The sequence below is a fragment of the Tyto alba genome, unplaced genomic scaffold (assembly GCF_018691265.1).
Source record: "Tyto alba isolate M040663 unplaced genomic scaffold, T.alba_DEE_v4.0 Super-Scaffold_49, whole genome shotgun sequence".
NCBI lineage: Eukaryota > Metazoa > Chordata > Aves > Strigiformes > Tytonidae > Tyto > Tyto alba.
The window spans coordinates 1214473-1227321 of NW_024881325.1; the positions used below are offsets into that span (position 1 = coordinate 1214473).

The following is a 12849-nucleotide window of genomic DNA, read 5'->3' on the forward strand; positions in this document are numbered from 1 at the left end:
CTCAGCTTTGGATGCTCTAAGCCAGACTTTGATGATGTCTTAAACCGGGTTTCAGAATTCTAAAAGGAGTCTGATTGCAAATGTAAAGACAATCTTACATTAAGCATGTATTTGAAAAACTTTATGTATGTAAAAGAGGATTAAATAAATCTGTTGTTAACTTTTAAATGCCTGTTGTTTCAGTTTTGCTTCCTTGCATGTAGGTACTGGAAAATTCGCTTACCAGGATGAGCATTAGGTTTTGTGTAACAAATCAGCTAAAATAGTGAGGAGTCACGGAAGATCTTTGTTATTCTTGTGGAAAAGAAATGCAGAAAGGGAAAAAGCTAGTTGAGTGCACTTTTTAAAAATATTTTTGGTTTTAAGGCTTGTGTTGTTTGTAACCAATCTGACTGCTAGAAGCCTTACTGTTTGTTTCGCAGTAGATGCATGCTACTCCCAAAGAGATTCAAATCCACGGTAAGCTTGGGTTGTTAGCACGGTTGGAAATCAGGGTAATATCAGTTCGCAATCCAGCCAGAGAGTGGCGAGAAATAACATCAGGTGTGTTCTCCAAGGCCTGCACTGCCATTTAAAGTGTCTGTCCCCTAGAATTAAAGGTTTGGGTTCATTTGCAAAAGGAAGGTGTGCATTGACTTTGGTAATGGAACAGAAGAATTAAGAAGCAAGAAGCAAGTAAGAATTGGACTTGTTTTTTTGTTGTTTTGTTGTGGGGTTTTTTTGTTTGGGTTTTTTTGTTGTTTTTTGGTTTTTTTTGTTTTTTTTTTTTTAATTTCATAATTAACAAACATTTCTTGACCATATATTACAAATGTAATCCAGAGGAGAAAAAAAAACCTTTTTCTGTCCATTTCCTGAGTGAAATACAGAGACCTGTTCATGAACCAAGTACAAGGTGTAAGTAAGTTGCCATGACCTGTAATTTGTTGGACTATCTAGTGGTGTTAGTGACATTTTTGTATTTTACTAAACTTCCACAGTTTAGTCACTGGCCATTTTCCCCAGTTAAACCTTTCACAGAAAAAGTACAAAACTTCAATTATGAGAGAAGGGCAAATAAACTGAAATCCTCTGAAATCACTGCCCACTGCCCCACATCTCTGTTGTAATGAAGCTCCGGTAATTCTTTTGTGCTACCATGCTAATATTTTCTTTTCTTCCCCTGTTCCCATTCTAGATGGGAGATATGAAGGGGCAGAAGAGCCAGAGGAAGGGGAACCTGGAAGAGAACCGGGGAAGACAGCGATCAAGAGATTGGCTTCTCGCTTGGGGCTTTACGAGCAGTGGATCGAGGACGCCCCAGTTTGGGAGTGTTCCCATTGGAGGTTTGGTCGTTGGCTTTGAGCAGCTTCCATTCCTCCTGCGAGCTTCAGGGCAGTTCCTTGGTTACCAACAGGTCTGAGCACAGCCCTTTTCCTGGTCTATCTGTGGGAAGTTCTCCTGAGGCTTAGAATCAATTTTCTTCTATTTTGGAGCTTCCTCTTGGGTTGCTCTAGCTATAAGGTCTCAGAGGACCAGAGGCAATACAGGTTAGCCAGCCAGCTTTCTACTTCTCCCTTTCACTTTGTTGCCTGCAGGAATTAAGTGCTACTTCTCTTTGGTCACCCAGCTTTTCTAGCGCTCTCAGGAAGGCGAGAAACATTCTTAATTTTAACCTACAGAGGAATTAGACCAGTACACTTGCTTAAGGAGACTTCTCAGCCACAAACAAAACAAAATATATCTGGAAGGTTCATGATGTGATTCTGTACCTTCGTGAGCGTTCCCAGGGCCTCCTAAACGCCATCCTTTGTGACAGTTCTTGAAGTGTTTTGGTTTGAGGTTATAGCGTAGCTAATTCCCACGTCAGGGCTGCAGAGCTAAGCAATGGAGGTTTCCTGGGGAGAGGATCTTTACTTTTTGTCGGTCTGACTAGTTGGGTAGATTATAGCTTTCTCAACTCTCAAAATGTTGTTGCTGGTCTCCCAGCAGTTTTTTTTGTTTGTTTTGTTTTGTTTTGTGTTCCTTCAATTCCCAAGAATCTGTTTTCTTTTTTCTTTAATTTAAAAATGAACACATCTGGTTTGTGGCTGTGTAGAAAGACTTGAAAATGTGAAGCTAAATGGCTCAAGAAGGGAATTAATTCCAAATGTAATTATTTATAATAGCCTGATTTTAATTTTGCTTCTGAAAAAATCAAGTGAAATATTTTCTCATACAGTGATTTCAGTGGGTTCTATGAAGATATAACACAGTTGTGAGCTGTCAGTGTTACTACCTTACCACCTTACGTGTCACTTATAGCCAAATTCAGTGACCTTTTAGTCACCGAAACCCTTCAGTATTGTTCTGTTCGTTATGCCTTGGTGTCTGTGCAGGACAAACAGCCAACAAGTCAGTTGAGATTTGTGCAAGTAATATAAGAGCAATGGTCTATATCCTCTCCTTAATGTTATAAAGGCAGAAAACCACTTTTTGAATGGCTCTGGAGTACTGTAAAGAAGTCCCAAAGCCCAAATCCTGTTGATTCTCTAGTAGCAAGATCGTATATTTGGCAGCTATGATGCTTTATTTCCTCTCTATACCAGCATTAGATGTTACATTCTGGGCAGCTGATCAAATTGGATACACTCACAGTTTTCTTTTTGTTGAGCTCTGGAAATCAGCATTCCGAGTATAGATTTCTATGCTATTAGTAGCTGAAAGGAAGAATTTCTTCTATAATTTTGAAAATGCCAGTTCAGAGAACTATCTGCACAGCTGGAGATTTTACTTTTGCAGTCACTGGCAAGTTACTCTAGTTCTGTGCCAGCCCCCAGGTGCTTCATGGCAAGTCACTGCACCTTTGCACAGCCACAGGGGTGGGGTGGAGGGGCTGAGTGCTCCACGTGAGCGCCGCGGGGCTTGGGTGGATGGAGGGGAGGGAAGGGTCCAGGGGGAGGTGCAAGGGGAAGGAAGGCAGTGTGTTGATGGGTGAGCTAGGTTGACCTGTGCTGGTAAAATTAAGGCTTCTCTCTGAGAAAAATGCATGTAAGTTGCTCTGGGAGTATGTCACGGGAGGACAGAACGTGGAGGAGATGCGATCCGTCGTGGGGCAACTGTTAAAAGGAAGAAACTTGTCGTATAAATAGGAGAGTATTTCTTCTTGCCTTCATTAGCTTCTCTTTCTTTAATGATGTATTATGGGTGGATCTGCTACTAACTTTAATCCTCAGGCTTTGCCCAGGCATTTTTCACATTTCCTGTGAGAACTGGTAGGACCAAAACTGCATCCAGAGTTCAGCTATAACAGGGCAGAGCGGGAGGAGAATCCCACACTCCTCTTTCCTGTATTTCCAAGCAGAAATCGTTTATTTGTTGGATTAATCACTAAAGTTACAGACATGTCAGCAAAGTCACCATTTGATTTATTACTGCTGATTTTGCATCATCCTGAAAGGTCAAAGCTTGACTCACATTACAGACTGCATTTTAAGGCCGGCAACTACAAAAGCGTTATTTTTTGTTGTGAGGAAATCTGTTCTTGCCATGAAAATCTTTAGAACAAGAGCCCTGGGATCCCACCATGTTCTGTGTGGTGGTGGCTTTGCAAGACTTGGGGTTTCCTTCATTTCCCCACCTGAAAACTCCACATTTGAGCCGATGACATTACAAGGGAAGCTGAAGGCTGAGTTAGCAAATGGATGAAATGACAGAAGAGTGGTTCAAAACAAAGATCTCCGAAATAATACATTTTAGGCAACCTCTATAGTGCAGTCTTTAAAAGTTGAAGTGCATTTTATGTTTATATGGTTGATCATTCTGAACCCTCTTCTTAACCTATATGCAGACAGCCGTGTCTTTATTACAATAAAGAAGAAGTCTTGCATGCTCTTACGTGGTATTTTCCTCTGGACTAGCTAATTCTGCCTTCTGCATATATCATCAAGGCTTTCTCAAAGCAAAAGGTAAATTATGTGCATACGTATGCCTGTGTTTCAGGAGACAAAATGAGTATATTGCTTACTTTTGAAGAAATAGGTTTACTGGTTTCAGATATTACTTTACTTACTTGGCTCTGCAGGTTAAGAAATTCCTTCTTTTAATCTTGATTTTCAGAGTCCTGGTGGAGGTATGAGAGCCACTGGGAAGGAGAGACTTAACAAAGAAGTGACCAAAGGTTATCGTTAAGATAAAAAAGACCTTCATGACAGAGGACGGCTTTTCTTTATTTTTAGCCACTCTGAATAATGAGAAGAAATCATCGTCTTCTTCAATTAGCTATCTCTTCCAGGTAATTTTCTCTCCAGCATTTTCCGTGGGAGGGGAAGTCAGTTTGGTGGCGGGAGATTTTCACCTTTTTCTCGCCGATTCGGGCCACGTCCTACTCTGTACTCACATTTTGAAGGCAGCTTGCCCGCTGCAGAGGTGAGGCCTCACCGCGGTTCTGTTACTTCGGTTTTGGCTTCGAAATAAAAGTGTTGGTATCAGTGCGTTAAACAACAAGAAGCTCCAGCAGCCAGAACAATGTCAGTAACTATCAATGCCATGAGAAAATGTTTGCTGGATAAAAGTCACTTCAAATTAAATAAAGGTGTGTCAGTGAAAGCAAGAGAAGAGGACTTTGCTGCTGCTGTAAACCCCGTAACAACACCGTGGTACTGTTTGAATACATGCATTTCCTTCTGAAGAAGTTAATATTCTGAGGTTTTCTGTAGCCTTAGCAGGAGCCCAAGAACTTGTCACTTGGAAGGAAAAAGGAAAGGAAAGGCCTTCATCTCCAAGTATTGTTAGTTCTTTCAATTATTTTCATCTCCCCATGTCCCCTTCCAAAAACAAAACCAAAAAAGTTTAGAATACTACAGTGGATCAGTGAAGAACAAAAGTTTGGTTTTAGCCTGAGAACTTTTTTTTTAAAAAAAAAATCGTTCAAGCACTTTTTTTTTCTCTGAAAGCAGAAAAATCCTGTATTTTTTATACTTTAACTATCTAGAACTAATATAATTGCAGTGGTGTATCAGGTGAATATTTCAACGCACAAGCCACATGTAATTCATACAACTAGACGCACATTATTTTAATACTTCAAGAGACAGGAGATTTGAGCTGTGTGTTTTCCTGGATTTAAAAAGTGACTGATTCCACCATGAATAGCAGGATGCTATCAGAAGTATTCTGTGTGTGTGGCATTTGCCCAAACTGAGTAAACCATTTTAAGATAAGCAGCTTTTTGACTAGTAAATGTAGCAGGCATGTGGCTGACACAGCTTCATGCTGACAGATGCCTTTGTGTCTGTCTTTGTGATGGAGAGAAGACAGATGTTCTCCTTGGCATTTAAGAAAGCTTCTGCTTAGCAAAATAAAGTGTAAAATTAGAATGAACAGTGCAACAGTGAACAGTGTAACCGGCTAGCCCACAAGCAAAAAAGATTGAAACAGTCTCATGAATGTAACGAAGTGTGTTCCTACAAGAAGTCAGTAAGTGCTTTGTCATTATTTAAAAGTAGCCTATAGAAAGATAAATTCTGTGTTTTCAACTCTGTTAAAATATAAATGCATGTCAGTCTGACTATCCAAGTATGAGTAATTCCATGCCAACCATTCTTCACAGAGAGGCATGCCAATCTGGTATAAATGCTTCAGCAATACAGCAGTTAGCAGCTAGAAAAACCTCTAAGTTAGCGCATTGCTGCCCGATGAACTGGGCTCCTGATCACATCACAGAGGAAAATAGGAGATTTTCCTATTTAATGATCCTTAGGGTTGCTCTTGTTGGGTGAGGAGGGAGGCTGCCTTCAGTGTGACGTTGTCCACTTCTAGCACCAGAGGAAGGAGCAGCATAGGAAGAGCTTTTACTGGGAATGGTCCAGCATTCTGGCACTGGTCCCACTGGGTCGCTCCTCAGGGGCTGGCCGTGGGTCTCATTCGGAGGGGTGTATCTGCAGAGCTGCTGCTCTGGTTTCGCTTTGAGACGAGCCCCGTCCATGTCAAGCATAAACCGTGTACGGAGACTTCGACGACGGTCTCGGTGGAGCGTCCGGTTCCCTTCAGGAATGCTCCCGTGCTGGGCCAGTGAGAGCCTCTGTCTCTCCCAAGCCGGTACTTACTGGTGTGGAAGTTCCTGAGGAGAGGGCAAAACCTCTGAGTGATGGTCAGGAATATTGAGTGTGTCAGCAAAGAGGCCGAGGGTGTTGCCCAAGACGGCGACGTTTCCCTGCCTCCGCCCGGGAGGGTGTGCGGAGGGGCCACGCTCGTGGGACGAGCCGTTCTGTAGTTGTGGGTGTCTGTAAAGGTGACGACCAGGTTTGCTGAGCAGAATTAAGCAGGAAAATATGAAACTTTTCTGCAAATAATAATCAAACCCGATGCCAAGCTCACCAGCTAGTCTAGACTAAACATGGACAAACACTGAGGACGTGCATCACCTTTGTTTCACAGAAGACTGAAGACTTAGGAATTCAAACCAGTTTTGAACTAAAAGCTTCGGGGCTCCACGGAAGATTCTCAGCTGCTGCAGGGTGCTCCTTCTACCGTTTTTGTGTCAGATAAAATGTACCAGGAACAGATTTGTCCTTGGGCTTTTACTTAAAGTTTAGTTTATTGTCTTGCAATGTAACCACTGTTTTTGCAATGGCTGTTCTACGCTGGATTTAAGTCTTCTGCAGCCTTCTCTCAGCCTGTGCTGAGGCTGTTATTAAGACACTTAAGTTTTCTATAAATCGTTAAACGTCTCGGAGGAAAGCTGCGATCAGGAAGTGGAGAAACAAGTGGTGTCTGTGGCTTTAGCTCGAGGATGAAGTTACTTGCTCTTCCCTTACCTCTTCTACAGAAGTGACCGATGAGTGACAGCGGCTCCCTGGGACACTGGGCAGGATTAGGCTTGAATGCACCCAGGAACTTCTCTGCGCTCAGGACGGTTGTACGACTGAAGGTTGAGCACCCCTGGGAGGCCGTGTACTGGCGTGGTGCTGTTCCTGGTTTTGCCACACACGCAGAGGTAAGAAGTAATAGCTACCCAGGTCTGCTGCTCTCTTTCAAGGCTTGTGCCCTGCTGATGGAGGAAGAACCCACCTGTATTTGTGAAATGTCACTCCTGGTGAGGAGTGCTGCCTCCGTGAGCCTCTGGAGCACCTCCTGGGTGTAAAAGCCTTAGAAAAGCCTCTACTGCAGGAGGGGACCTGAGGAGCTCTCCTGCCCGCAGCTCTGGAGACGCGCAGCACCGTCACCGCGTGTGCTGTGACAGGAGAGCACCCAGGGAAAATGGGAGAGCTTTGTCTGAAGAACAAGGCAGCTGCTGTGGGGTTATATGTAACTGCAGTTTAAAAATATACAGTTAAATTATCTATCTTGAAATGCACTCGAGATAGATGTTCCACAGAGAGGGGCAGGATGTTGCCATTGAAGGAGAAGTTAAAAAATTATTAAATTGGCATATTTAGTAAATTGGTCTATTTTCTGTCGTGGGCCCTTCAGGGATAAGGTGTGCTTCAACACACAGCATAGTCTAGCTGTGCAGTAACTGTCTGCTAAGGGAGGAGAGCTGGAGACACTGTGGGTAACGGACTTGGGCCCGCGCCCACGCCGGGTGAAATAGAAGCTCCTGTGTGTCAGGAAGACGCGGGCCGGTTTCTTATTTCACTGTTCCTCAAGAAGGATCTAAAGATAGTGGTGAACGTTCCCCTCAGCCAAGCGCAAGTGGGCCAACTCTGCTGAGTTAGAGCTCTTTCTTACACAAGTAACACTTAAGATACTCCTGGTGTGTTTTGCCAGGGCGTCGCGCTGAGCCCCAGGAGGGGCTGGGCACTGGCTCTGCTCTTGGGCAAAGGCCCCGGGGCAAAGGCTGGAAGACGATTTCACATCTTTTCTCTGTTGAGCGACTTGGCCTCCTCGGAGCAGAGGGGCGAGTTCCCCCTCCCCAGCAGTGCCCGCGCCCCTCCGGGAGCCTTCAGCCCACCTGCAGGGCCAGTTCAGCTGCTGCTCGGTAAGCGGCCTCTGAACCGGTGCCGTTACAGCCCCGGTAGCCTCTGACGGTGAACTGGTTACAATTTGGAGTTCAGTGCACGTGGCAGTTTCGAAGCCCGGCGGTTCCGTTACGCTCCGCAGCAGCGCGGCCGCTCCCCGCGCCGGCCCCAGCGGGACCCGAAGGGAGCGCGGTGCTGCCGAGCACCCTCCGCCCCCTCCTCTGCTCTCAGCTTTGAAGGAAATAAACCCCCGTGGCAGGTCCCTTCAGCCTCTACCGGCTCAGCACCGTCCGCGGGGGAGGCTCAGCGCTGGTTTACCAGCGAGGGGGTTGGTGCAGGTTGGGCAGGTGGGCAGCCGCCCCGCCTGCGCGCAGCTCTGCCCTCCCGCCGTGCCGCCGGGGCCTCGGTCGGCCGCCAGCTGCGCGTCTGGCCTCCCTCTGTGTTTGCATGCAAAGTGCCTTTTCACAACTAAAGCGGCTTGAAATACATCGCAACTGTATGTGGGAGAGGTCACTCGCTCAACTATGCCGAAAGAGCCAAACTCAATCCCCAGTACAGTCGCGGTGTCGGGTCTCTTTTCTAAAATTAAAATTCTAGCTTGAATTAAATGGGCAAAAATAAAGTGTGTGTGTGTGCGTGTGTGTGTAGGGGAGAGATTACAAACGCGGAGCTGCAAGTTACCTTTCATTTAGCTCACAGAAAAAGATAAGCCATTACAAATAGTGCAGGCCTTAGGACCAACACAGGATGCGTGTGTGCGGCCCGGTTTTTCTAAGCCATGGCGCTACCCTTTTGTGCAGAATTACCGCTTGCTGCTAATTAGAAAAATCATGTGGTAGGAAAAATAAATTACTGTATTTTTGCTTTGCCCACGTAGAGAATAGAACAGTGACCTGAAAGATAACGCTGCTTGCCGTGTTTCATGTAGTCCCCCAAATGTTGATGTAGGGATGACTTTTTTTCCTGAAGGGAAACCAGCTCCCTTCAGAAAGCAGACTGAGAGGCTTGTGAGGCTTGTTGGAGTTGGCCTCCCTCCCAAAAGCTCTTAAAGCATGTATTTAGGCTGCTTTCCACGGGTATTTAGAGGGATGTTTTTCAGATGTGTTAAACTAATCATTCTTGCTGTGTTCTCATGGAATCTCCCACACCCCAAAAATAGCCATTTACTTTACCAATACACGCATGTCATGCCTGCTTTGTTTTTCAGACCATTCAGGCGCTTCTAACACCCCAGGAACTTTGTGTCTCGTTATTTTTAGGGGTTCCTTTTTTCATTTTGGAGACACCTCTGCTACACCGAGTGTTGAAACTCCTCTGAAGGCTCTTGCCTGGTTCACTGAACTTTCTCAAAACGAGGCGATGAGGACATTGGTTTGAAGGGTTATAACCATCTCCGGTCAAACGGCTGAACGGTCTCCTAGCGCAGCGCTGCTCACGCAAAACACAGAACCACGGGCTGCCTACACTGGAAACCCAGCTGTCGTCTTTGGGGAATAATTTGAGGGACGAAACAATATGAAAGAAAAGCGAGACCTTGGCCTTTTCCGAAGCAGTTCGGCCACGCGTGACAGGCCGGTGTTCGCTGGCGCGGTGCCTGGGCAGGTGCTGCCGGGGGCATCCCTGCCCCTGGCCCTGGGGCAGCGACAGCCCCTCCGCCTGCCCGCGAAGCCCCTTTCTTCCCAAACTCCCGAGCTCACAGGGAAAGCCCCAGAGCGGCTCCAGCCGCGCCCGCCCAGCCCCTCGGGAGGCGAAGGGGCCGCGGCTTCTGCTCCCAGCTCCGGCAGCACGGAAACCGGCCGCCTCCCCGGGCGAGCAGCACAGAAGAGCAGGTACACGCCTGTGATTTAAGAGCACTTTATTGTTCTTTAAGGCTACTTTTAAGTACAAAAAAAAAAAAAAAAAAAAGATGGCCTGCCAAACCTTTTTTTTTCCCAGGTGAAACAAGGCCACAAAAGAATGGTATATTACAGATTTACAAACACAGAGAGAATCTTTCAGACTGAACTGTAGATAACCTGGCTCTGTGAAGAAACTTCACCACGTCTCAGGATGGCGAGTTCAGTTTAGTTTCCTTCCACCTCCCCCCAACCCTTTGGCTTCCGTGACAGTATTGTGTCTACTATATGTTTTACTGGACATATCACATTAAATCTTTATTGCCCTCAAATCCATTTACCTATCTCAGATAAGTAAATGTAACCTTGTAAAACAGCTATTATTGAAAATATTAGCTTTAAAAACATTATCTTATTTGTGTTTACAAAGAAATATAGGAGTCACATTTTCCACAGAGTCCATCTACAGTATTAGTATTTTACTGTTATAATGCTCAGTAGCCTGTAGCAATAACAAACTAGTGGCTATTAATGCTAATGCAGTGTTCTCATAGAATAACTGTGTTCCTGCACTTTTACTGTATTACAGACAAATCTACAACAAAAAAAAGATCAACTTTTTTCTCCAAACAAAAAAAATGAATGATTACAATAAAGGAAAGGGAAAAATTAAATAGCTACATATCATTAACAAATTAATTGTTCCTCAAAAAATACCTACAAATTTCTCTGTACATTCTTTACGCACAGCGTAACGATGGTCTTAAAGTTACCTATATAAAAAAGTGTTCTTTTAACAATCGTCCTACAGAGAGTAGGGTACTGAATGCCAAAGCAAGTAAGCGTTGACTACCCAGTAAGATGGTAGTGAAATGTGTAAAACTGGGGGCTTAGGTGTCGTTTTTTTTTTTTTAATTTTTGAAAGAAAATTGAGCAGCCACCTTCTCAACAAGAGCAAGAGCCAATCTCCCGATCTCTTTCTACCCTGCACCTTTTCCAAATTAAATAGCTTAACTTTAAAAAAAAAAACAAAACAAAAACAACAAACATAAAATAAAAGCCACAATGGACCCAATACTGTAACATAGTCCATAATACATCACGTGTAGTTCATCTTCCAACTAGTTCTACCTTTCTACACTGAACCAATCGTTTCAGGTAACCCAGTATAAAAAAAAAGCCCTAGCTGCAACGGTACTGGGAAGATGGAATGTATGGGGGAGAGTAGTTACACTTAACAAGAAGAAGAGAAGCTCGTAGTACTAGCACAGCTGTGGTTTTATGCCTGCCTCTACTGCCTAATTTCTAGTTAGTAGCTATTAATATAGCAAATGATAATAAATGCAGTAATACCTGTATAAAGTCTTCTAATGGAGGAATGTATGCTGCAACTTGGCATAGGTTTATGAATAAGCTTAAAAAAATTAAAGATCCTATTTCACAAACTGTAACAATCTGTTGTCCAGCCAAGATACGTAACGGTAGCAGTTTCTGCAGCTAGTTAAAGGTGGATTACACAGACTTAGCTTCAGGAAGCACATTCCTGTTAAGCAGACAGTGCTGCAGACAGAAACAATTACTCAGTCATGCGCAAAGCTATAGCATCCTGTACCACGCATCGGGTGTCTCTAACTGCGTCATCCGAGGCCTGTCCTGAGGCTGTCCTCGTTTGCTGGCTGCTACTAAAGTGAATATCAAATACAAATATCATAGAGTACAACTGTACCAGCAGTAAGTATATCTAGGATTGTTACTGACAAAAATAAACTAATTTTGAAGAAAAGCTAATAAGTATTATGATTCTTACTGTCTATACATTAATAGATACCAGCTATTTTTCATAAAACATGCATCGTTAAGCACTATTGAACCCTCCAACCTCAGCTCTAATCTAACAAACTGCAGTGTTTAGGAAAAAATGCCCGTGTTCTGTAAATGATGCAGTCCAGTTGCAAGCACTAAGCACCTGAAATCTAAAGAGAGAAAGACCTATAACCTGTATGAGACTTCCCCTTCCAAAGCTGTTTTGCTTTAAGAAAAATCAAACTGATAGAAATGTCATCCTTAAACCCTTTTTTTTCAGCAGTTTGCCCTCAAAATATTAGCATCTTCCAGAAAGTTGCTATGCAACTTCAGTCCTCCTCCAATAGTGCAAATCATACATGACAGTTCTTTTCAAGTATATACATACAAAATTACTTCACAGAGGGAAAAAAAAAAAAAAAAAAAAAAAAGGCAACATAAGCAAACCAGACAAATTCTAGTCTCAAGAAGCTAGTCAAAGCAAAAAGCACTTGGGTCAACCAACTAAGTGTAATGGCTTTTGTGGATTAGCGTGCATTATTTTTTTTTAAGGGGCAGCAGATTTGCATCAGAGGTTTCTTTGGTAATTGAGGCAGGAAAAAAAGGATGCTACATCGTATGAATCTTTATGAAATAGTTCCTGCTATCATCTTTAAGGGCACCCTTTTACAAATAAAAAGTGAGTACACAAAACCGTGTGTTGAAAACTAACCTCCCCTCCCCCAACACTATTTTAAGCACTGTTCAAAGCTCAGTCAAACCATGCAAATTCACAAACGTAAGGGTCCTCTCTTCATGAGACCACGGAGGGCGAGTGATTATGATTGACCATGTGGGAGGAAGGGGAAGCCTGGCCCCGCCGCGAAGCAGACTCGGGGCTGCTGGAGACTCCGTCCTTCGCAGCTTTGATCTGAAGCCATGTATCCCCCAGTGCTTTGGCAAAGTGGTCATCCACTGATCCCGTGATGGACACCGAGTTTGCCACTGGCTCAGGCTCCTTGTAGTTCTTGCCAAGGCTTCGGCGGAAGTGCTCCTCCACCACCGGGTCACAGGCAGTGGTAGCTACACGGGGGAAGGAGGCAGAAGATGCGTTACTGCCATGCACAACCCTGGCACCGACGGCTGGATTCAGACCCCGCCTTTTCTCCCCTTTCCCCAGCAGCTCAGCATTGAGCAAGGCTTCTTTTCCTCACTACGGAACTGTGAGGGAAGGAGATGGAAGGGGTTAATAAAGGGAGTTCAGTGGTTTTGCATTTCTGTGACCTGCAACAGGTAAGCATGTTCCATCTAAT

General features: G+C 44.3%; 1 protein-coding gene and 1 long non-coding RNA gene across 6 annotated transcripts in view; one reads left to right on the plus strand and one right to left on the minus strand.

The window, feature by feature from the left end:
• The first annotated feature begins 6691 nt into the window (after nucleotides 1-6691).
• Nucleotides 6692-10783, plus strand: LOC116962374. The gene is made up of 3 exons (XR_006166913.1): nucleotides 6692-6955; nucleotides 9179-9748; nucleotides 9855-10783. It is a non-coding gene; the product is annotated as an uncharacterized LOC116962374 (long non-coding RNA).
• The window catches only part of VGLL4 (vestigial like family member 4), a 91391-nt gene continuing 88335 nt past the window's right edge, over nucleotides 9794-12849 (minus strand). For all 5 annotated transcript variants that reach the window (XM_042807018.1, XM_032995824.2, XM_032995826.2 and 2 more), the window contains one exon: nucleotides 9794-12619. In XM_042807018.1, coding sequence (XP_042662952.1) covers nucleotides 12351-12619 — 269 coding nt within the window. In that variant the 3' untranslated portion in view covers nucleotides 9794-12350. The remainder of the gene's footprint in view (nucleotides 12620-12849) is intronic.